We start from the raw sequence: 22,764 nt of genomic DNA, 5'->3' as shown, positions 1-22,764 counted from the left end.
ACCCACTGTCTAATGCATTCCAGCTAGCGATCAGACATTTTGCATAGGATCGGGTCAGCCTGCTAATACCTTTAGGTTCTTATACTGCACACATCAGCATGCTATCTGAGTACCTATTGATTTTAATTTCAGATATAATTTAAGTTATTCCTCAGGGGAGGAAGGTTACAACAAACTCGGGTATGTAATCAGACCAGGACAAAAGGCTTTCAACTAACAATATTATTGTATGAAGATTAGATTTAGTTGTGTCAAGACTTCTGGATGTTTCTGAAAATGTACACATTTAAACATTAATGTGTTGGGCCTGGATTCTGCAAACACTTAAGTGCATGCTTAACTAAAACACATGACTAATTCCACTGAAGTCAATGTGACTACGGACAAAAAAAAGTTATGTATGTGCTTAGGTGTTTGCAGAATGAGGGCTTGGAGAGCAGGAAACTGAGAAGAGTGATGAGAAATTCTATACATCTGAAGAAGTGAGGTTTTTACCCACGAAAGCTTATGCCCAAATAAATCTGTTAGTCTTTAAGGTGCCACCAGACTCCTTGTTGTTTTTGGAGAAATTCCATTGTTTCCTCCTACTTCACAGAACAGGGTAAGATGACAGGATGGTAAAGGTTTGTACTCTGTCCATTCTGGTGCTCCCACGGGTGCTGTCACATTTGGAACTGCACTACTGGTAATGTGAGAATGGAAAATTTCCCCCCAAAAGATTAGCATAGATACAGCCAGAATATGGTGAATAGTTGGGTAAACTTCCAGTTGAGTTGATGGAGTTGAGCTTTTAAGCAAAAAGGGAATAACTAAATGAAGCTTTGTGTTTCAGGAGTATCAAATCACCTTTTCTGGGAGTTCAGATGCAATTCCCACTGATTCTGTTTCCTTCTCAACCCTCTCATCCCTGCCTCAAACTGACAATAAGGGGGTTTGCTCTCTTTTAAACCATTTTTTAAAGTTTTTTTTTTAAATGTCATTTTTTCTTTTCATGAATAACTGGGTTAAAAGCGTATAGCTTGAAGAGAACAGAGTTGTCATTAAAACATTGCAGGTGTGAAAAGTCACACACTGCTTACTATGCTTCAAATGGAAACGTTAGTTATGGTTTGGCCATTCTGTGATGTCTTCCTTCCCACTCTAGTAGATTGTTCTGTGATTTTTCATGATTCAGAGAGCAGATAGGTGGTAGACAGCTGTCACAAGGCCTGTAAATATTTAGCCACAAACCATTGCACAGAATAGAAGACTGGATGTATTTTAAGTAGAGATGCATTGGGCAACCTGAAAACCCATTTATTCCATTCTGGCAGATACACTCAGGGCCGGCTCCAGGCACCAGCCTGGCAAGCAGGTGCTTGGGGCGGCCACTCCGGAGAGGGGCAGCACGTCCAGCTATTCGGCGGCAATTCGGCGGATGGTCCCTCACTCCCGCTCAGATTTGCCGAATTGCCGCCGCAGATCGCGATCGCGGCTTTTTTTTTTTCTTTTTTTTGGCTGCTTGGGGCGGCCAAAACCCTGGAGCCGGCCCTGGATACACTTCTTGACTCATTGACGTTAAATGTCTGTTTCAATGGGTTAACTGAATTTATAAATATCTGTTCACAGCAACACTGTCATGCAGTATAAATGTGTGTCATTTTAACATTACCTGTAATTTTTTTCATTTTACACATTAGCATATCTATGGGCAAATCAGCTGGGGAGAGTGCCTGCTGCTGGTAGTTTTAAATATTAAACAAACACTTTAAAATCCATTACTTTCCATCAGTACCTGTCTTTCAGTGAGGTCCAGATTTACAGCTATCTCATATCTCCTCAGCCTGGTCAGGTAGTTATGATGGGCAAATTCTGCTTCTAGCTCTCTGATTTGCTCCTTGGTAAAGGCTGTCCTTTCCTTCCTAGGCTTACTGTTGACCTCTGATTTGTAATTTCCTTCCTGGGAATCTGAAACAAAGGAGAGATACAAGTGAAAGTTATGACAAGGGTGTGATTTATTAGGAACTAAACCTCACAGATTAAGGCTGTGCTCATCCTCTACATGAGCACCTCAAAAACTGCCCTGCCCTGGAATAGCAGAAGCACACTGGCTTTGGTACTAATGGACCCTCCACTGCCACAGAGCAGAGTAGCAGGTGTTTTCCCAAGAATCCTGAATGTAACTAAAGAACTAGCACTGAATAGGATGAATCTTCTGGCTAGTGACCTACTGGATGGCATGTCAAGGGTTGGCTCTATTCTGTTATTTCACTAACATGTCAAACAAAGCTATCCCTATCAGAGGGGACATTTTCAATTTTATCCAATTACAGCTTTACAGAAATAAAATAAATAAGAGAAGAACATGTGAAATCCAGTCAACAGCATGATGATGAAATGGATGCGCACTGACTGCAGAATCATAGGGTGCTGCCCCCTAGCATGCCCAGAAGTAGACATTCCATGAACCCCTAAACTTTTAGATATGCAATAGAAAGTAGTGCTGCCACCATAGCCCATACACTAAACTATTCTTCCTGCAGATGCAGGTAAATTATCATTTCTGCCATTATCACAACAGTGAAAATCCTCTCACAACCCTCATAGTTTCAGTTACTCTCACAGCAAAGTATCAGGGGTCTGATGCAAAGCTACTAAGTCAATGAGTCTTTCCATTCTCATCAATGGGCTTTGGACCAGGCCCCATTTGAATAAATCTATGATCTGATTGTCGAAGTTCCTAAAGTTTTGTCCCATAAAATGTCTTTTGCTCTATCTTTTTCAAATCTGGGCATGTCACAATACCTGCAAGTTCAATTTTAGTAGGCGTGCAGCATGAGAATCATTGGTCAACTCCTGGCCTCCTGAACCATCTCAAAAATGTCACAGATACATTCACACTTCAGCTGCTGATTTAAATAGAAACCTGCATCAATTTCCAAATGGACAGACGCATAAGCAGTCTCTCTATGACGTTCTATGTCAGATGACTCATCAGCATGCTTGAAATAGCCTACCGGACCACTGAGCCCAATAACAAAACTACTAACAATTATGCAGGTTTATAAGAGTAGAATGAGGTGAGTTTGGGGTCATTATTACCCTGTTGCTTGAAAAAACAATCAGTGGCTTTTATGCAAATTAGTAAGAAATTCATAGCTTCATAGCTTCATAGATTCATAGATTCTAGGACTGGAAGGGACCTCGAGAGGTCATCGAGTCCAGTCCCCTGCCCGCATGGCAGGACCAAATACTGTCTAGACCATCCCTGATAGACATTTATCTAACCTACTCTTAAATATCTCCAGAGATGGAGATTCCACAACCTCCCTAGGCAATTTATTCCAGTGTTTAACCACCCTGACAGTTAGGAACTTTTTCCTAATGTCCAACCTAGACCTCCTTAATGAATGATTCAATGCTACAGTCACAGGTTTATGCTGCCAAAGGTGATAGGTTCAAATCCCAATGGAGTAATTTAAAGAACAAAACAAAACCCAAAATCAGTGATACCATGGTGGTGGCCAGGATATAAGAATGTAAACTGAATAGGAGGAAATGTTTTTATTTGATGCAAAACATAAATTTCCAGTATGGATGAGACTGTGTCCTGTCCCTGTGCAGTTGAGAAGGTGAGAGTAGAGTGGAGAGAGGTAAAAAACAGCCTTCTCCCACGGCTTCACTGCAAGCAAAAGAGCTGGACAAAACTTAAGTCCCTGTTCTCAGAGGAGCACAGCTCCTTCCTAATAACCCAGGGTGCAAATTACCTCAAAGATGTCAGGAAGGAACCTGAGTCATGTTCCCCTCTTCCTTCTGTACTAGCCCGCAGAGTGTGTTGCATCAGCCAGTTGGGGGCATCACCAGGAAGCATAATTCTCTCCAAAATTTTCAGCATGCTGGCATGCACACTGCATTTCCTTCCTGAAGTTGCTCCTCAACTGCTGCAGCTCTGCCACACCCCAGTTCAGGTCCATGTGTAATTTACAAATCTCATTCCATGTGTTTGAATCCTTATACGAGTACTCTCCATGTATCAGTTTAGATGGAAGTCTAAACCATCTTTTTAGGATTATAAGTGATAGTTACACTTAGAATCATAGAAATGTAGGACTGGAAGGGATCTCGAGAGGTCATCTAGTACAGTCCCCTGCACTCATGGCAGGACTAAGTATTATCAAGACAATCCCTGACAGGTGTTTGCCGATCCTGCTCTTAAAGATCTCCAATAATGGAGATTCCACAACCTCCCTGGGCAATTTATTCCAGTGCTTAACCACCCTGACAGTTAGGAAGTTTTTCCTAATATCCAACCTAAACCGCTCTTGCTGCAATTTTAGCCCATTGTTTCTTGTCCTATCCTCAGAGGTTAAGGAGAACAATTTTTCTCCCTCCTCCTTGTAACTACCTTTTATGTACTTGAAAACTGTTATGTCCTTCTCAGTCTTCTCTTCTTCAGGCTAAACAAACCCAATTTTTTCAATCTTCCCTCATAGGTCATGTTTTCTAGACCTTTAATCATTTTTGTTGCTCTTCTCTTGACTTTCTCCAATTTTCTGAAATGTGGCACCCAGAACAGGACACAATACTCCAGTTGAGGTCTAATCAGCGCAGAGTAGAGCGGATACGTCTCATATCTTGCTTACAACACTTCTGCTAATACATCCCAGAATGATGTTTGCTTTTTTTTGCTACAGTGTTACACTGCTGACTAATATTTAGCTTGTGATCACTATGACCTCCAGATCCCTTTCTGCAGTACTCCTTCCTGGGCAGTCATTTCCCATTTTGTACATGTGCAGCTGATTGTTCCTTCCTAAGTGGAGTACTTTGCATTTGTCCTTATTGAATTTCAGACCATTTCTCCAGTTTTCCAGACCACTTTGAATTTTAATCCTATCCTCCAAAGCACTTGCAACCCCTCCCAGCTGGATATCGTTCACAAACTTTATAAGTGTATTCTCTTTGCCATTATCTAAATCATTGACGAAGATATTGAACAGAACCGGACCCAGAACTGATCCCTGAGGGACCCCACTTGATATGCCCTTCCAGCTTGATTCTGAACCAATGATAACTACTCTCTGGGAACAGTTTTACAACCAGTTATGCACCCACCTTATAGTAGCTCCTTCAAGGTTGTATTTCCCTAGTTTGTTTATGAGAAAGTCATGAGAGGCAGTATCAAAAGCCTTACTGAAGTTAAGATATGCAACATCTACCACTTCCCCTCTATCCAGAAGGCTTGTTACTCTGTCAAAGAAAGCTATCAGGTTGGTTTGACACGATTTGTTCTTGACAAATCCATGCTGATTGTTACTTATCACCTTATTATCTTCTAGGTATTTGCAAATTGATTGCTTAATTATTTGCTCCATTATCTTTGCAGGTACGGAAGTTAAGCTGACTGGTCTGTAATTCCCTGGGTTGTCCTTATTTCCCTTTTTATAGATTGGCTCTGTATTTGCTCTTTTCCAGTCCTCTGGAATCTCTCCCGTCTTCCATGACTTTTAGAAGATAATCGCTAATAGCTCAGATGCTTTCTCAGTCAGTTCCTTGAGTATTCTAGGGTGAATTTCATCAGGCCTTGGTGACTTGTTGCACAAGCATGAACTCTTTCCTTTTCTATCTCTGAACATACATTGATCCTACATGAACAGCAGCAATGTTGTTCATAAGGTTGATAACCACAATGGTAGTTTTATTGTGGAATATTTAAGCACTGCTTCATGCTTTAATATTAAACACTGAAGCTTGGTCTACACTAGAAAATGTATACTGATACAACTATATCAGTGGCGGGGTGTCATGTTTTTACTGATGCAGTTATAAGACACTTTTATATTCATATAACTGTGGTGATACTAGGACTTACACCACTGTAGCTTATTTCAGTCCTGAACCAGAATAAGTTATACTGGTATATGCACTTTTACACTGGTATGACTATGTCCACAGTAGGTGGGTTTTAGCACTTTAACTCTACCAGTATAGTTTAAACGGCAAAATTTCCAATGTAGAGAAGCCCTAATTCAAGGCAGTTAATAGTGACCTCCTGCAGAAGGGGTAATGCTCAGGATGTAAAGGCCATAAACGAGGTGTCTTTTCATCTTGATACATGCAGTATGTCTTCCAATTATGGTAAAAGGAATATTATGAGGAGAGAGAGAGAGGAGGCAACTCTAAGAGCACCCCCTAGTTTGCACACATATTAATCAGTAGGAAGAATCATTTTGATTAAAATCCTTTGAATAACACTGAGTTCCTGTGAAAAAATATCCCTCCCCTTTTGCAGGGCATGAGCTCTAAGACTGACAGAACGAAGAATGTGTCCAAAGACTTTTTTGATCTGAGAAGAATACTTCGTAGTACCACCTATAGTTAAGCAGAAAGTAACTCTTGGTGCCATGGCAATTGGGAAAGACACTGATGGCAATTGTTTACTGCAAGCATATGGATCATCACAGAGAACAGTAAATGAACTAAGAATGCAGAACAACCTTAATGATAAAAAATACATCTCAGTGAGACAAGTCATCCTTTGGATAATGGTATTTGTAGGTCAAAGTCAAAGCTTTATGTTTTAAACTTGTGAAAGTCAGGAATTCAGAATCTAAATCCCAAGCCCCTGGGATACTGGGGCACAAAGAGACAAATGTAACTGTCATACAAGCACGTAAGAAGTGTTTGTCCTAATCATGCTTGCTAGCATGCAGCCTGAATGGGTGGATTTAGGACAGCCAGTAACATTAGCCCACGCAGATCCTGTGTGAAACTAAAGTTGCTGGGGCAACTTGTTATTTAGACGTTCCTACCATTACTGGATACTAGTAAATGTCACACTGTACATTTTTGGCAGCAGTAGTTCTGTCAGCAGTATGTTTTCATTGGCAGATTGGCACACTGGTAAAGTCTGCATTTTTGTGAGGTTTTTTTGTTTTGTTTTTTGGCATCTCACTGAGTGCTGATGTCATTGAGGGTTCAGTGTTTGGCAAAGTCTGCTTTAACTGGCCTTCACACTGGAAGCATCCAACATGGCGTGCAAATCAATGAATATGTTTCACGGCTTGTCATGCACCCTTTCTTTGGCTGGGCCCAGCACTCTAGAGTCTGGACTGTCTTGTTTGGTGATCCTTCATGCACGCACTGATTGAAAGAGCACAGCCTAAGCCTGTTTACATTTCATATAATGACAGTTATAGTTATCTACCAATAGGGCACCTTAAATTAAATTTGTTTGGCTGCAGTACCAGCAGCAAAACCATTGCATCTTAAGGGAGAATTCAATCACTTTTGCCACAGCTACTACAGCTAATAAGGGTTTTGGCTGCTTGGGGTTTTCTATGGTGTTTATCACAGTAATCTTTAGGTGCTAGAGTCATACATTCTAGAGATGAGAGATTAATTAATTTTTCTTTGTACTCATTGCTAGTAGCCATAAGAATGTTCAGTGAACACAAGGAAGGACCCGATCATGAACTTCTAGTTGCTAGTCTTTTCACTGTGCCAACATTTACCCTCTTCATGTCACTGGAAATGCTGAGAGAACTCAGACTAAGTTATAATTTGTTATTAATAATCTGACTGAAGTAGTTCATCTTTTGTATATTTCCTGATTAATCTGATTTCATAAACATAGGCATGAGAAAAATGTTAAATTGTGTTTAATTTATTTTAAACATTTATATCTTCTATAGCACTATGTGATGTTCAAAGAACCTTGAGAAAAAACACATGATAAATACAAATACAACTAAATGCTAAAATTGGAAAAGTACATAGAAACGTTAGACACCAAGCATGCGCCTCTTAGTAACTACGTTTACACAACAGAATGATTAAACTTCTAGGAACTGTGTTGAAACAAAGGTTTGGATGTCACTCAAGTTTCAAACTGTATGGCTTGATTCTGAAATTTAGTTAGTTAAATGCCCACAAGGTGTATATCAGTGTGTTTATTTACGAGTAGTTTAAGATAATTACACAGCATAATAATTATGCTGGCAAGAGTCAGTCAATGGGGTTTTGCGTAGCATTTTAAAGCATCCAAAAAAATAAATACTCAAAAATTCAGGCATTGAAAATGTGGTGGATTTAGAAGGTGTCATGTCAATTATAAACTCGTACAGACATTTGATTTTCTCTCTGATTCAGTGCTTTTTATTGTGGTTTATGCACAAATCTCTCTTTTTCTCCCCATTAATTCCAGGCTACTCAGAATAATGTTTTTTGGACTTGTTACTAATATAAACTTTGGTTGTTTTAATTTCCATAGTAGTAAATCTAGGGGTGTTTTTTTTCTGGAATGCTTCTTTTTAACAGTCTCTAAAAAGGAAAGATTGGGAGATCCCACCTTTTCTGTTACCTTAAGGACTATGTTCATATCACCTGACTAGTTTCTCTTTGGTGGAAAATGGGTGGGAAACTTGGAAGAGATTTTTGGCAGATTTCATGTCAGCTTACATCTGTTTTGCAGCTGCTGCAATTGAGGAAAAAAAAAAAAAACAACAACAAAAAAACCACCCTCAATTTTCTTTTACTGGCTAGAGCCTATGCCAAATGGTAGGTATAGAGGCAGAGAACAAAGTCTAGTGGGAACCTAAATCCCCCCCCCAAAACACAAAATATTTACATCTGGTTCATAACACGTTACGTAAAATATAGTAATCTATATTGTGTGTCGACCCCACCCTCAAACTCAGGCATACTTTCAGAAAATGTAGGCCAGTATTCAGATACTGGTTGGTTGACAGTCTTTCTTTTGTAAACCTTTGTAAGCTCTTTGGGACTATGCTAATACAAATAGTCTGACCCTATTGTGAAACATATAAATCACCCTCTAAGGATTGTTCCTGTCTGGTTTTTAGAACACCAAGTCTATAATTTCACCCAGTACAGTAGGATGTGTTAGTTCACTGGTGGCAGAACGTGCTATCTGGAAAAATATCATTAAGGCATGACTGATTGTATGGTGGCTTGCTTGAGGGTAGGGACGTTACCATTGGTTAAATTATTGGTATATTGTTTAACAAAGACTAGGAAAAAAATTATGAAAGACCATCTCTATCTGTGCTACTCTGACACAAAAGTTAGCTTCCTATTTTACTCTAAAGAAACATTGTTGTCAATCTCATTCAAATTGTACTACCAAAATTCCGGTATCTCTTCCCAGCAGCATTACATCAGTGAAATAAATACTCATACCACATATGCTTTAGACCCTGGTAAAAATGGAGTAATGCAGTGGTAAATCTGCCCCACAGTATGTAGAAAGCATATGAATTCCCTGTTGGCAATTTCTTCTCCATGAATAGCACCCACCTTGATACCCTGGCTTTTGAGGCGTAACTGAAAGAAGGCTACTAACACAAGAACAAATATTTACTTTGTGCCACATTATTTATTTACTGCACTCCGCCAGCATGCTCAACCCAGCAGTAATGTAAAAAGATCCTGCTCTAAAGAGGACCAAGTCAAAATCATATGTAAAAACTTAAAAAGTGTGCACCCTTTGCTTAGCTTCTTTCAGCAACAGGCCAAACCCTGGCTTTATGGATGGAAGTGGACTTTCAGTTAGTATTTGCAATACAAAGAATTAAACTGCTGGTTTTTCATTAGAGGTTTCACAGATAGTTGCCTGGTTAGCTAGGGTCAGATTGTGATACCGATACTCATACTGAGTAGTATGTTATTTCACTGGGACAACTCAAGGAGAAGTGTACTTACTATTCAACAGGAAAAAGGCCCCTCAGAATTTGGCCCCTAAAATTTTCTTTTTAAGGGCTGGATTGTGTAACTCTTACTCATATTGATAAACATCTACTCCTCCAACTAGTCTCATTGAAATTTGTGGGCTCTCTAATGTGACAAAGCACTTGCCAACACAAAAATTGCACAATCTATTCCCACATGTATATTTCATTGTAACTTTACTGTGATGTTGTATAAACCAAATACTCTTAATTGCATACTTTCTTATAATGGTCTTCAAGTGCTTGTAGAGTGCAACTACTACACACTGTTTACTTTAAAATGGAGCAATCTATACAAATATCTTATCATGACAATCTTGTTACTTCATCGTGACTTAACATTGCATGAAGGAGTGTTCCTTTCTAGCTTAATTCCTCTACAGTCACTTAAACCACTATGTTGTAAACAAAAGCTTTATAGATTCTAAACATCAACAGGACTCTACAGTGGTATGTCGTTCAGTGCCAAATACCTATTACTTTTTTCTAAGATATTAACCGCATAAAACTTAATGAAAATGTAGTTTGTTTCCTGGATAAGTATCTTCAAAAATTATAAAATTGAAATACATTCTTCTTCCCCTAACAAATGTAAAGGACTGCACATTTTAGTGGCAAGTTTATTTTTACTCTGCATGGCCTGACCACTTCTGATATTTTAGCTTTGCATAGTCCCTGTCTACATGATAATATGAAATGCTCTATTTTTTCAGTGTACAAGCAAAATATTGGCATATAGTCCCAGTTTAGACCCTATTGTTTTGCCACTGGGCCCACAGTTTGAAACTGACTGTTGCTGGTTGCATTATTTACACCATATGGGATGCCACGCAAAAGGTTTATGGAAAGCGTAGGAGGCAGACTGAGTTCTTGTATGAGTTTTAAATAAAGGGCTAAACTATGCAAAAGCTGATGGGTAAACCATTAGTTGCCCAGCAAACTTTCCCACTTTCCTCTTGTAAGCAGGTTTACCAAACCCTGCTATATCTCTGAATCTTGAGATACTAATTTAAAAACGAGCAAGCAACTTGCATTCCTTTTGAATACATCCACTCTGTAGAAATAATAACTCATACTCTCACCTGGTGTAAATCAGGGTGGCTTCACTGAAGTTAATGGAGTTGCACTGATTTATATTGCTGTGTACAGGCAGTACAGACTAGCTGATCCGAGAGCATCATAAAAAGTATAAAGTCTCAAACTGGTCAATAATACTGAAGACGTTGCTGTAGCAGCAATTTACCACATTCACAGAATTCTTCTTTGAAATATTTGAATAAACAACTTCTCCTCCATTACCATAATTCACAACCCTGCATGTGAAAATGGGCAGATCTGCACAGTAGCATTTGTAGGATGTCAAAATTACAAGAAATCTTCTTTTCATACTAATTAAAGCAAACACTTATTGGCTTATTGAGCTAATGCATCTAAACCAGCCTGTGACAATTTACAATTTAAAAGACAGCCTCATATCCCCTCTCCATAAAACCATAAATCGACTCAGCAAAATGTGGATATTTGGAAACATACTATAAGCTTTCCTATGCCATTACCTACCTTCCAAGGCAGCCAACATTTTTCGTTATCACTGCCTCCTGAAAGTGGCAGTCCAGGAATTACATTACAGTGTTGGACACACTGATTCACTACCGTTGTGATGTCTAGGCTTTTAGGAGTACCTGCAGTACCTATGTGGAATGGGTGTATTTCTGTCAGTTCAAGTTATCATCCAACTACATCTGTATATCACATACATCAGGTGTGGCCAAACTGTGGCTTGGGAGCTACATGCGGCTCTTTTTCAGTTATAATGCGGCTCGTGGAGCCTCCCACGCCTCCCCCCATTCTCCACCTACCAGACTTGTTGGGGGAACTCGGGGTTTCTGCCCCACGACAGGATGGTGGAGTTAGAGGCTTCTGCCATGCAGGGAGGGGGGAAGTCTCGGGGTTTTAGCCCTGTGCCCCATCAGGGGCCACCCCACGGGGCAGATTGCGCGTGTCTTTTGGCTCTCAAACTTCTGAAGATTATCGTATGTGGCTCAGAGGGTTAGTAAATTTGGCCACCCCGACATATATGTTTTATCTATTGCTTCAATCCTGCAAACACTTAAGCCTGTGCCTGCTTGATGTGGCGCTCTGTCCCCCTCCAGGGGCATCTAGCCCAGCTAGTGATTGATGAGTCTGCTACAGCCTTGGCTAAGAGCCATGTGGCTCATGCATTTAGCTTCAGAGGTCCCAGATTCAATCCAGCCCTCTGAAGACCAGGGTCTGTCGGCATTACACATGACTTAACTCATGTGAGGAGCTCCACTGAAGTCAATTGGATTACTCACACGAGTGACGTTACACACAAGCTTAACTGTTTGCAGGCCTGGCGGCGCTGTTATTTGAAAAGTCTTGTAAATTAATGAAAACACATGTAGTTTGATTATAAAGGTTCTCTTTGCTCTCTCCCTCTCTTTTACACACAGTGTGGACTGCATCTTAATAGGGAGATTGTATAGTGGAACCTCTAACTGCCATTTGGGATTGTGGGGACAACCTTCCTCCCATTGACAATTATATAACGTCTGAGTCTCTGTGGAGATTGTTGATATTAAGATCATATTTATTTTTATTGTTAGTTGTCTTTAAAGTCATTTTGGCAGCTGGAAATAAGGAAAGCTAGTACTATGTGACCAACCATCTCTCCACCGACAACCAGCAAGTCCTAATGAGTAAAGATTGGTCTAGCAGTGTATGTGAAATAAGAAAGGTTTGCTTAGGTGCATATGAAAGGCTGCACATGGAAGACTTCCACAAGACAGACACATGACCTAACATAACCTAGTTCTACAAAACGTACAGTATGAAGTAGAAAGATTTAAAAATAATTCTAAGTATACAAACCTTTTACCGTTTTCTATTAGGAACAGCTTCCTACTTAAAAACAAAATTATGGTGTATTTTACTGATGCTTCTTCTGAATAAACAAAAAAAATTCTAAAGGGAGAAAATGGTAGTTAAAATAGTATTTTTGATTATTTAAAGAACCAAAACATAAGGGAATAAAGGAAGATGTAAACTGTACAAACACGATAACTGTATCCTGTTTTATACTTCTTTGTACCAACACTAGCATTTTTCGGTTATGTTTATAGAGAATCTAAGTTTACATTATGCCACGTATGAAGGTTAAAACTGATTTTCCCTTATGGTGAATTTCTGGAACCAGTTCAAATCTTGCATTTCTTATTGTTTTTATTTATTTTACATACACACACACACACACACACACCCTGCAAAAAGATCTGTGTGAGCAAATCCTTATGCCCCTCCATCAAGTCCCACTGAAATCAGTGAGACTCCTGGGGGGCATAAGGAAATTCACTATCTGCAGGATCAGAGGCATCTAGTGTGTGCATTGCTTTGACAGCTGGTATCTAGTAAATGGGCTTGAGGCAGGATACAGGTTACCCATGCAGCTACCCTACTGCTGCAGCTAATAGGTATAGCAGTGGCTGCAACCTGCTGCACCCATCTACTCAGGGTTTGTGGCCAGTTTATGGTCCTACTGACTAGTCTCCAGGCCTGTCCACACCCTAAGCTCCTGCAGAGTTTTGACGAGAAGCTAAACTTCATGGCATGCAGGAGGGTGTGGAGCATCCCTGAGTCCCATCACCAGACAGCAGAAACAGTGAGTACATGAGAGACTGGTTCCTATCCAAAGGGGATACTTCCACCTTGAAAGGAGATCGGAAATGAAGAGGGGTACAATGACCCCAAAGATTATCCATACCTCACTAGACAAATGCAGCAGGTGCAGAAATGGAGATGGATGAAAGAGTGTTCTCCTTTAGTCTTCAGAGCAAAAAAATCTGATGAGATCTCTTTTGCAAGAGCCATACCAGCACTTTAAGGATCCTGCCTCACTCTCTGTACATTGAGGGAGTCAGACTTTTCTCCAGCATGGCTCGTGGAGAATCTAGGGTACTATGACCCACAGGGAGAGGTCTGGTCCCAGTTTAGAAAGAGAACCAAGTGTACACTGCATAGAACTTGTTTACATGATCGCTCCTTCCTCTCAGCAATTCCACATCTCCCTGATGGAAAGCTGGGTTTTATTTATTTTTATTTATTTTTTTCCATTTTGGGCTCACACAGCAGAGAGACCTTTGTCCTGATAAAAATCCTACTGAGCAGCCAACATATGCTGTGGTCTGGGACTTGTGTTTGACAAAAGACCACGTATTTTTCTTTTCATAGGGAAGGGACCTAACTGTTCATATAATAGAAAGTATATTGTATAAATTTTATAACTTCAGTCAGTGAGCTATAGGATAATGTACTTTTTTTTCCACAAGAGTAGGTAGATTAGTCAAAAACACAGTTCAGATAATTTCATTTTATATAAACTTTAGCAATCTGAATGTCTCTTGTAGCTTCAATTAGTTAATATATTGCCAGCAACAATTACAGCGCTTAAGACAGGGAGTAGAAAAAAATGCTGCACAGACTTCCACCTGATGGAATGACATTAGGTATAGACAGCATACATAGCAGTGCAGTGAAAAGAAAAGATTTTAATCAGCATGCACTTTGGATGGGCATTTTATGCTCACAAATGGTGAAACCAGAAGTGAATTATGTAGGTCATTCAAAATGAGTGCCCGTAAAAATTTATACACTGCCATGCCATCGCTTATTCCATATATTTTACATTAAAAAATCTGACATTTTAAAAGTTTTATGGGAACTGTTTTTCATATTCTTTTATCTGTCAAGTCAGGTTGCCTTACTATTAAGAGTCCAAAGCATAGTTGGAAAAAGGGAGAAGTTATAACCAATCCATTTTAGAATCCTCTAACAATTACCTAACCTATCCTCTTGCTGTACATAAGTGGCCAAGAGTTTAAACTCCGGTATCTTGGAAAATAAAGGGGCTTTAAGCAAGTGTTGCGTAATTCATTGAAAATCCACTTTCCAATGGCGTAAAGCTCTCATGCTGAACCCTGTTAGTTGGGAAATATCAGATCTTATGGGTGGGATTTTCATGATGCAAAACACATGCATCTACAGTGCCATTGTGTGTGCAAATTGTGTAACTGTGCATGTAACCTATCCTTTATATATGCATTCACCCCAGTATTCAGTTTCCAAATGCCAAAGTGGCAAATTTACCCATAATTGCACTTTTCCACATACAATTGGACTTCTATCTTTTGGAAGTTGGGGGGAAGTTTGGTCTCTAACAACCTGATTCTAAGCTTACTAATGTCAATAGCTTTAGAACAAGACTGAAAGTGTTGTGTCCTCTCTTTCTTATTGTAAGATGCTGTATATAAATGCATGGTGTTGTTCTATAACAAGATATTAAGAAAGCAAATACCTATTGTAATAATTTTAGATCACATTCATACACCAGATTGTACTACACAATGCATATACACCATAATAAGCAGACATGAAACAATATCATTTTTGCTAATTCCAGCAAATGGACCAAATTCTGCCCTCAGTTGCACATTACAGTTAAAGGGAGGGAGGGAAGGATAGCTCAGCTGGTTTGAGCATTGGCCTGATAACCCAGGGTTGTAAGTTCAATCCTTGAGGGAGCCACTTGGGGATCTAGGGCAAAATCAGTACTTGATCCTGCTAGTGAAGGCAGGGGGCTGGACTTGATGACCTTTCAAGGTCCCTTCCAGTTCTTAGGAGATGGGGTATCTCCATTTAAAAAAATATATATATATAAATCTGGAGCAACTCCAATAACTTCAGTGAAACTATTCCTGAATTGCATCAGTGTAAGAGGTAAAATTTGGTCCTGTGTTTGTTATAAACCCTGGTTTGCTTTCTGTAGGACTATTAGTGTGGTCTTGAGTTGATTAAAATAGGTATTTTCTTAGACTCTTATTATACAGTGTTTTCCTCAAAAATGCATATTTCTAACAGGCGTAGATCTTGTTGACTTTCAAGTTTGCTTTTTTATTATTATTTTTTATTGTAAATGCATTAGCTCCCGTTTGATCAAAAAATAAATAACTTGTACGTAAGCCAAAGAATCCAGGCTTTAATTTTTCTACACTTAGCAATAAAATTTGAAACACTTACAAAGTTTAACATGGTTAGAGTTTCTTTAGGGCTCCGTATTGCCTAACTTGCTGTCTTGCAAAAGCTTGTCCTTGAGATATCATTACACAAAGGACAACAGAAATTTGTATCAACAATTCTACTTTGTTTAACTCTTTCCAAGAATTACTTTGCAGCCACAGGAAACTGGAAACCATTTCACGGTGACATTTTTAAATATAATTTTTCCCCATGTGTGAAACTGGCTAAAAAGAAATTTTCCACTTATCATGGAATAGATTTTTGTTGGAACTTCTTAATGATATAATGAAAATTTTATATATATCGAGCATATGACAGAATAAAATGGCTGTTGTAGTGAATCTAGAATCCAACTTTTCTACTTGACATGAGCCTGCCCATTCCCCTTTCTTGTTTGCCTGAAGTGAGTTTTTTTTAAAGCGTTTTTTTTAAAGGCTCATAACTTGCCTCAGAAGTGTATATGGTATCTAACTTAATCCTACATTCACAAATCATGTTCTGTTTTATCGTCTAGACTCGAGTCTCTTGTTTCTCCCTTTGTGAATAGCACACGTTAATCTTCTGCCTTGCTGATTTCATTTGTTAGATTTGGGCTACCTATTGGAATAGCATATTTTGGCATTAGACAAAAATGAACCCCCTTTCTGGTTTATCATGGAATGCCCTAGATTTGTATGCATATGTGTCTGTGCATGTATGTGTTTTATTCACGTGTTTTGTAAATCTTACTACCTCTCAGAAGGCATAAAATGTAGCCAAATAGGCCAGCTGTGCTCATAAATGTACTTCAGTAAATGCCCAGACGTTATCTGTTTTTCTTTTTCAAAATCAATGGGGGTTGCCCATATGTGTGTATTCTACTATTTCATTCACAGTTTACTTTTACAGCATCGTGCTGAAGTGTAACACTAACCATAAAAATAATTTAAAAAAAAAGGAACAGTGAAAAGTACTTTCCCACATGTAAATAAATGGAATTACCCATCTTTTAGGGGAACCCAAAATAAAAAGGGTTATAAAATATCAATAGTTTAAACATCTGAAAAATATTTTACTATTAAGTATTAAGGTATTTGTTTTTCACTTAAAACTACTAAAAATAGCTGTTAGTATTTGATGGATATCAAATGAATACTTCAGGGTGTCCTGATTATCAGTTGTTTGACGCTAAGTTGCATGTCTTGATACTTTAAGACTGGAAAAAAATGCTTATGACATTAAAAAAAATTGAGTTCTCTTAAAGAACTTTGGGTAAAAGAAATTCTGAAGAAGATAAGAACTCAAACTAATAGTCCTCATTCAAAAGAAACTTTAAATTTTCTATTTTCCTAAAATAAGCCTATTTTATTACCTTCACAATCAGAAGTTCATTTTTATGTGACTTTTTCTCCTTGATTAGTAATACAAGGAATGCTCATAATTTGTCATAACTGAAATCACCGGCAGCGTGCAATAAAAAAAACCTTTCAACTCTGATCTGAGTAAAAGCCACAGTTTAATTGTTCAGAGTACTTCCTATTGTTTTAAAAATATAACACAATAAATGTTCACAATACATCTCAAAGAGGGAAGGCTCATGCTAACTAAAAATTCAAGTATATCTAGTGATAATTTGATAATTATTTCACCTTCTCTGTGCAGTATTTATACCATATATATTTGCATTTACACAGTATCAGTCATCTAACAGATGAACTGACTCAGGGGTCGAGATTGGCTTCAGTGATCTAAAATAGGTCACTAGGCAGAAAGACCGACTTCCACCTTTATTACTATTTAATATGTGTTCCTAATTTTAAATATTTATAAAAGAGAAAGTACAATAATAAAGACCTGATTCTTTACACACAAAGGCACTTGTTTAACAGTTTTTCAGGATCAGTCCTCAAAATGACACTTCGATATCGAACATATTTGGGAACCAAAACCCTCAGAATGTGTAACAATTAGACTACATCTGAAATCTTAAAATCAAATAGAAAGGCTGTTTCATCCACAACTTTATTTCCAGCTTTTTTTCAGTAACAGAAAGTCTTTCCATGGTCTCAGTATTAATATGAAAGTAAAATCTAACTCTCTTTTCCCAAAGATATTTATTTATCCATTAGATTCCATTTGGCATGTGAATGTTAAGTAATATAGTCTGACACTTCCTCTGTACCCTTCTAACAGCATACAGTATCTAGGCTGCAGTAGGAAGGCCAATCTTCCTGGTAATGTAATGTGTTAGTGATGTATCCTGACAGCACATGTCAAATATAGTAAATCCTATATAATTTAACAATCCTGGACAGCATTTGCTATTCTTCCTTTAAATGTGTTCACTTTAAATTCAGAAGTCTAGTAGAAGTAAATTGTTAAGTTAGTATAAGAAAACTGTTCCTGCCTATAATGTTCTGTACATATCCTGCTACCACTGAAATGAAAGGTTTCATTATGTAAGACATGAGTTGTGAAGGCATTCTTTGATTTCTCTCCATATTAGACTTTAATATAATATTGGAAACAAAAGCACAAGGGGAATTTAATTCTTCACTAAAAACAATCCAGTTCAACCCCCAAAATTCTCATTTCTGAGGGGCTCCCTGCAGGGATGGCTGGCCAATTAGGAACAAGTCTGCATTCAAATTTGACTCTGAAGTTCAGCACCTCTTGTGACTTTCTGTGAGAGAAAATAATAACAGTATTTTATTTCTTTGCTCTTTCTTCCATATGGAAAAAAAATCTTATATTTATTTTTAAAAAAATCTGGGGCCCCCCTGCTTTGCAAAAAAGGAAGACTTTTTACCTTAGTACATAGAATCCCAGAAGTTAGAGACAAAAGACCTGTAAGTTCATCCAGCCCATCTGTTGACAATGTAGGATATTGTTCCCTAAAGGACATAAAACTGAGGGTGCTGTGAAAACTTACCAAATATTATCAGCAACTCTATGGCCCTTTAGCTTTTAAATTGCACCCTGCTTTGAAACAGAGTATACAGTTGTTCCAAAATGAAAGATTCAAAGTCAAAAGCATGAGGATTCAGCAGTATGGGAAAATACTACCACAGCATGGTAGTTGGTGAGGTAGGAGTATACAACTTACCATCTTGGAAACACAATGAATCATACATGTTAGAGATGAAAGATCTAATAGGATTGTTTCTTACAATATAGAGCTTTGTCCAGCCCACTTTTAAATCACCACAGCAAAGAAGCTTCCACCCAATTAAAACAGTTGATTATATAATATTTTCCTGTTTATGTATGTCTTATTTATTTTTAAGCTTTGATTTATCTTAGTGGTAATTTAGGAACTGTTTAAAATCTTCACCCCAAAATTTTCATCTACAGAAGAACAAAGCTAACATGAAAGAATAATGCAGTTCATTGGCCTAGTACTTTCTACTTCCTAATCTACAGTACCTTCATGCTGAAGTAAGAGATAAACCTGTGAATGGTGCACTCTCTCTCCTGGTCATCCAGCCTTCTGACATTTGCATATTGCACTGGTATAGGATGAAACAGTCATGAGTCCAAACCAAATCTGAGACTAGCTGGTGGTATCACATTAGGCTACTGCTAGAAATGGTCCTCATTAATGTTATTGGTGCACCTTGAGATGGACATAAAGATAAGTGGGGAACTGATGATGAATTACTGCTAGTGCCCAGTATTAATGATCAAAATTAGGAATGTTAGTTAAGAACAATATAGAATTCTCCTTAGATTCAGCTGCTTGATGCTAGAAGCTTGACATTATATTATTTGTACAACTAGCAAAACCTGTGTCTATTTCTTTCATTTGTTCAGTCCCCAGAGACACCCAAGGATGTAAAACAAAAGCAACTGGGGTTTAGGTTTCTTTTAGACCTTGGATTGAACATAGCTTGACTCTGATATAGCTTTCTCTTTCTACAAAAATGGTACTTGTTGAAAGATTGTACTGGATTGTTTTACATTGTTACAGTGTTTTTCACAGGAATTATAGGCCTCTGGGGGACTGAAAATATGTAGCAACATCTCTTTTTCAGTTATAAACATGCGTCTGAGTAAACAGTTAATCTATTCTGGTATTATAGCATTTATGACTGAGAACATCAGTTAAAGGAAGTGTTCCCCATTTTTTAAAAAAAGAACATTAGATTTTTCCATAGCCTCAAATCTCCAATTTAAAACAAATATTGAACTCACTTTATTTCTCATCATTAACAAAAAAAGTAAGAGAGAGAGAGAGAAAGTGAGTGAGTGAATGTGTGTTCAAACATTGCAATGATAACTGCAAATGTTCTAATCTTATTATGTTTTATATGAAAATAATAAAAAATTAAATTGATTCTTATTAACTTTGATGATGCAAGATCAAGTCCTTAAAAAGCTAAGTAGACAATTTGTGGGTGTAGTCAGTTATCTAAAGCTCTAAGCAACCTACATGTAACAACTGCAGGTGCAAAATTTGCAAAATAGGAAGGTGAGGCTGAAAAGTAGGCCCAGAGACTTGACTGGGCATTGTATCCTAGACATTAATATAACAGGACTATTTGTGTGAATAATTGCTCACCAACAAGAGCACACAGGTCAATCAGAATAGGTGACTGAGTAACTGAAAAGGTCCACATTTGTTATTGTACATTTAATTACCATATTTTACACAAAATGACTTTAAAATTAGTACATTTATTTGGGCATAAGCTTTCGTGGGTAAAAAACCTCACTTCTTCAGATACAGATACATCTGAAGAAGTGAGGTTTTTTACCCACGAAAGCTTATGCCCAAATAAATCTGTTAGTCTTTAAGGTGGCACCAGACTCCTTGTTGTTTTTGTGGATACAGACTAACACGGCTACCCCCTGATATTTACATTAGTATGGAGCTAATTCTGTCATATCTGGTTTTACGTCCAATACAGTTTGTTTCATCATGATGCAACTGGTGAACATAACATAAATTTTACATTGTAATTTTTTTTCTTAACAAACATGTCATATGAAGGTGAAACAAATCCTTCTCGTTCTGGAAGCTCCACCCAGTTTGTCACTATTCTTTATGTAGGATGCAGATTTCCCAACACCCCACATCCACTCATATCTGCAAAGATTTTTACTTCATGGTGTTTCACCACATTGCTTAGGGAAATAAAAAACTATCATGGATTTGGCAGTGTTTTTGTGTGAGGGAGCGGGTTTGTTTGTTTATTTTAAAGACATCTGGTGCTAACCCACTTCGGGACAGAATGGTTCATTTAGATTAGTGGACTAATGGTTGGACTTTATAGAGTGCCCTTTTACAAATGCTGGGATAAGCATTTGATTTGATAAAGATTAGAAGACACTATATCAAGGGATATGAAAGGACTGTGTCTAAAATATAAAATTATACAGCATACAATTTATAGCTCAAGTTCTGATCATCCTTCTCAGGCAAACAGGCCCATTAAACTCAATGGCAGTGCTCCTGTGAGTAAGGCAAGCAGGATTGGGCCTTATACTCTTTTTATCCTAAATAGGAATAATAATTATATTATGATATTAACTAGAGATAGGCTGGGACTAAAATATCTACATTGACTGAGTACTGACAAGCAGCCTTGCATAGCTAAGTAGCTTGACTTCTTGGGTATAAAAATATATAGTTAGGCAACATTTACCTAATACCCAATAATAAAAAATAAAAGCTTCCATTGAAATGCCTCAGCTATTCTTAAATGGAATGTGGCTGAGCTACTTAGTAATACATTATTATTTATTTGTATAGCAATATTGCCTAGAGGCCCCAGCTCATTATACTAGGCACATATACACATACAACAAAAGATGGTCCCTGCCTCAGAGAGCTTACACTCTAAGAATAAAATGAGAGGCAAGAGCTGGAGACAGACAGGGGTGCAAAAGATAACAATCAGAGGATTATAATAAGTGAAATGTGCTGGGTTCACTGCTTACCATTTGCCTTGTCACTGTTGTGTGCAGTATATGCCTCATAGCAGAAGTCGGTTTTAAGGAAAGATTTGAAGGAATGCAAAGTGTCCAGTCCTTCAAACCCTCACTCATGTGAGTAGTCATACTCTTGTAATTTATCCCATTGGAGACAATGGGAATTCTCACCTTAAGTAAGGGCTGCTCACGTGAGTAAGGTTTGCAGGAATGGGCCAAAGACTCTAAATACAACCCAATTGTATATGTTGTTTTTCATACAAACTGTATCTCAAAATGCTTTTCATATTTAAATAATGAAGTTACAGAAATAATGACTGAAGGCCACATTGTGCATAACCCATCTGTGGATGTCCAAAGAGGAGATGACAGGGGGTGCTAGGAACTTTCTTCACTTATACAAAGAAGGAAGTAGATGGGAGGCCAAAGTAGTGACATGACCGTCATCCCTGCTCTGCACTGGCCCATGGACTAGGCCTGCAGCAAGCTGCACATTACAAAGAATTGAAGCAGCAGCTGCAGTCATTCTATATGCTGGGGAAGCATTCTGTCTCTCTGAGGCAAAATGTTTCCGGGTGTTTCTCCTGGCGTGCTGAGACGCTGAAATCTCCTAGGCAGGGTTATGCCTTAGAAGTACAATTTAGACCACAACTCTTCTTTTAGAAGAAAAGAAGAGTGATAAGCAGGGGAGAGAAGATGTGTTTTCATTTGTAGGCTGGAACGAGATGGGGAAGAAAAAGGCAAGAAAGACCGGAAAAAAAAAGAACACACATTGGGCTAAATCCTCAACTGGTGTAAATCAGTGACACTACATTGATTTAGAAGTGCAACACCAATTTACACCAATTGAGCATCAGGCCCATTAAGCTTAAAAATCATCCAAAATTTCTTACATTTCTTTCAAAATCTGAAAACTGTGGTCCAGACTCTCAGTTGGCACAAATTAGCATAAATCTATTAAAGTCAATGGTGATGAACTGATTTATAGCAGCTCATTTTAATAAAGATAACTCAAAAATGGTGAAAAAAA

At 38.1% G+C, this 22,764-nt stretch overlaps 1 protein-coding gene across 1 annotated transcript in view; it reads right to left on the bottom strand.

Annotated features, from left to right (window-relative positions):
• MEOX2 (mesenchyme homeobox 2) overlaps positions 1–22,764 on the bottom strand; it is a 71,553-nt gene that overhangs the window by 17,570 nt on the left and 31,219 nt on the right. Inside the window, exon 2 of the mRNA XM_024209057.3 lies at positions 1,775–1,947. Within this exon, the coding sequence (XP_024064825.1) occupies positions 1,775–1,947 (173 nt within the window). The remainder of the gene's footprint in view (positions 1–1,774; positions 1,948–22,764) is intronic.

The sequence above is a fragment of the Terrapene carolina genome, unplaced genomic scaffold (genome assembly GCF_002925995.2).
Source record: "Terrapene carolina triunguis isolate 2854851 unplaced genomic scaffold, T_m_triunguis-2.0 Scaffold84, whole genome shotgun sequence".
In the NCBI taxonomy this organism is placed as follows: Eukaryota; Metazoa; Chordata; order Testudines; family Emydidae; genus Terrapene; species Terrapene triunguis.
Note: the sequence above shows the minus strand (reverse complement) of the source record. Positions and strands in the feature narration are given on the sequence as shown.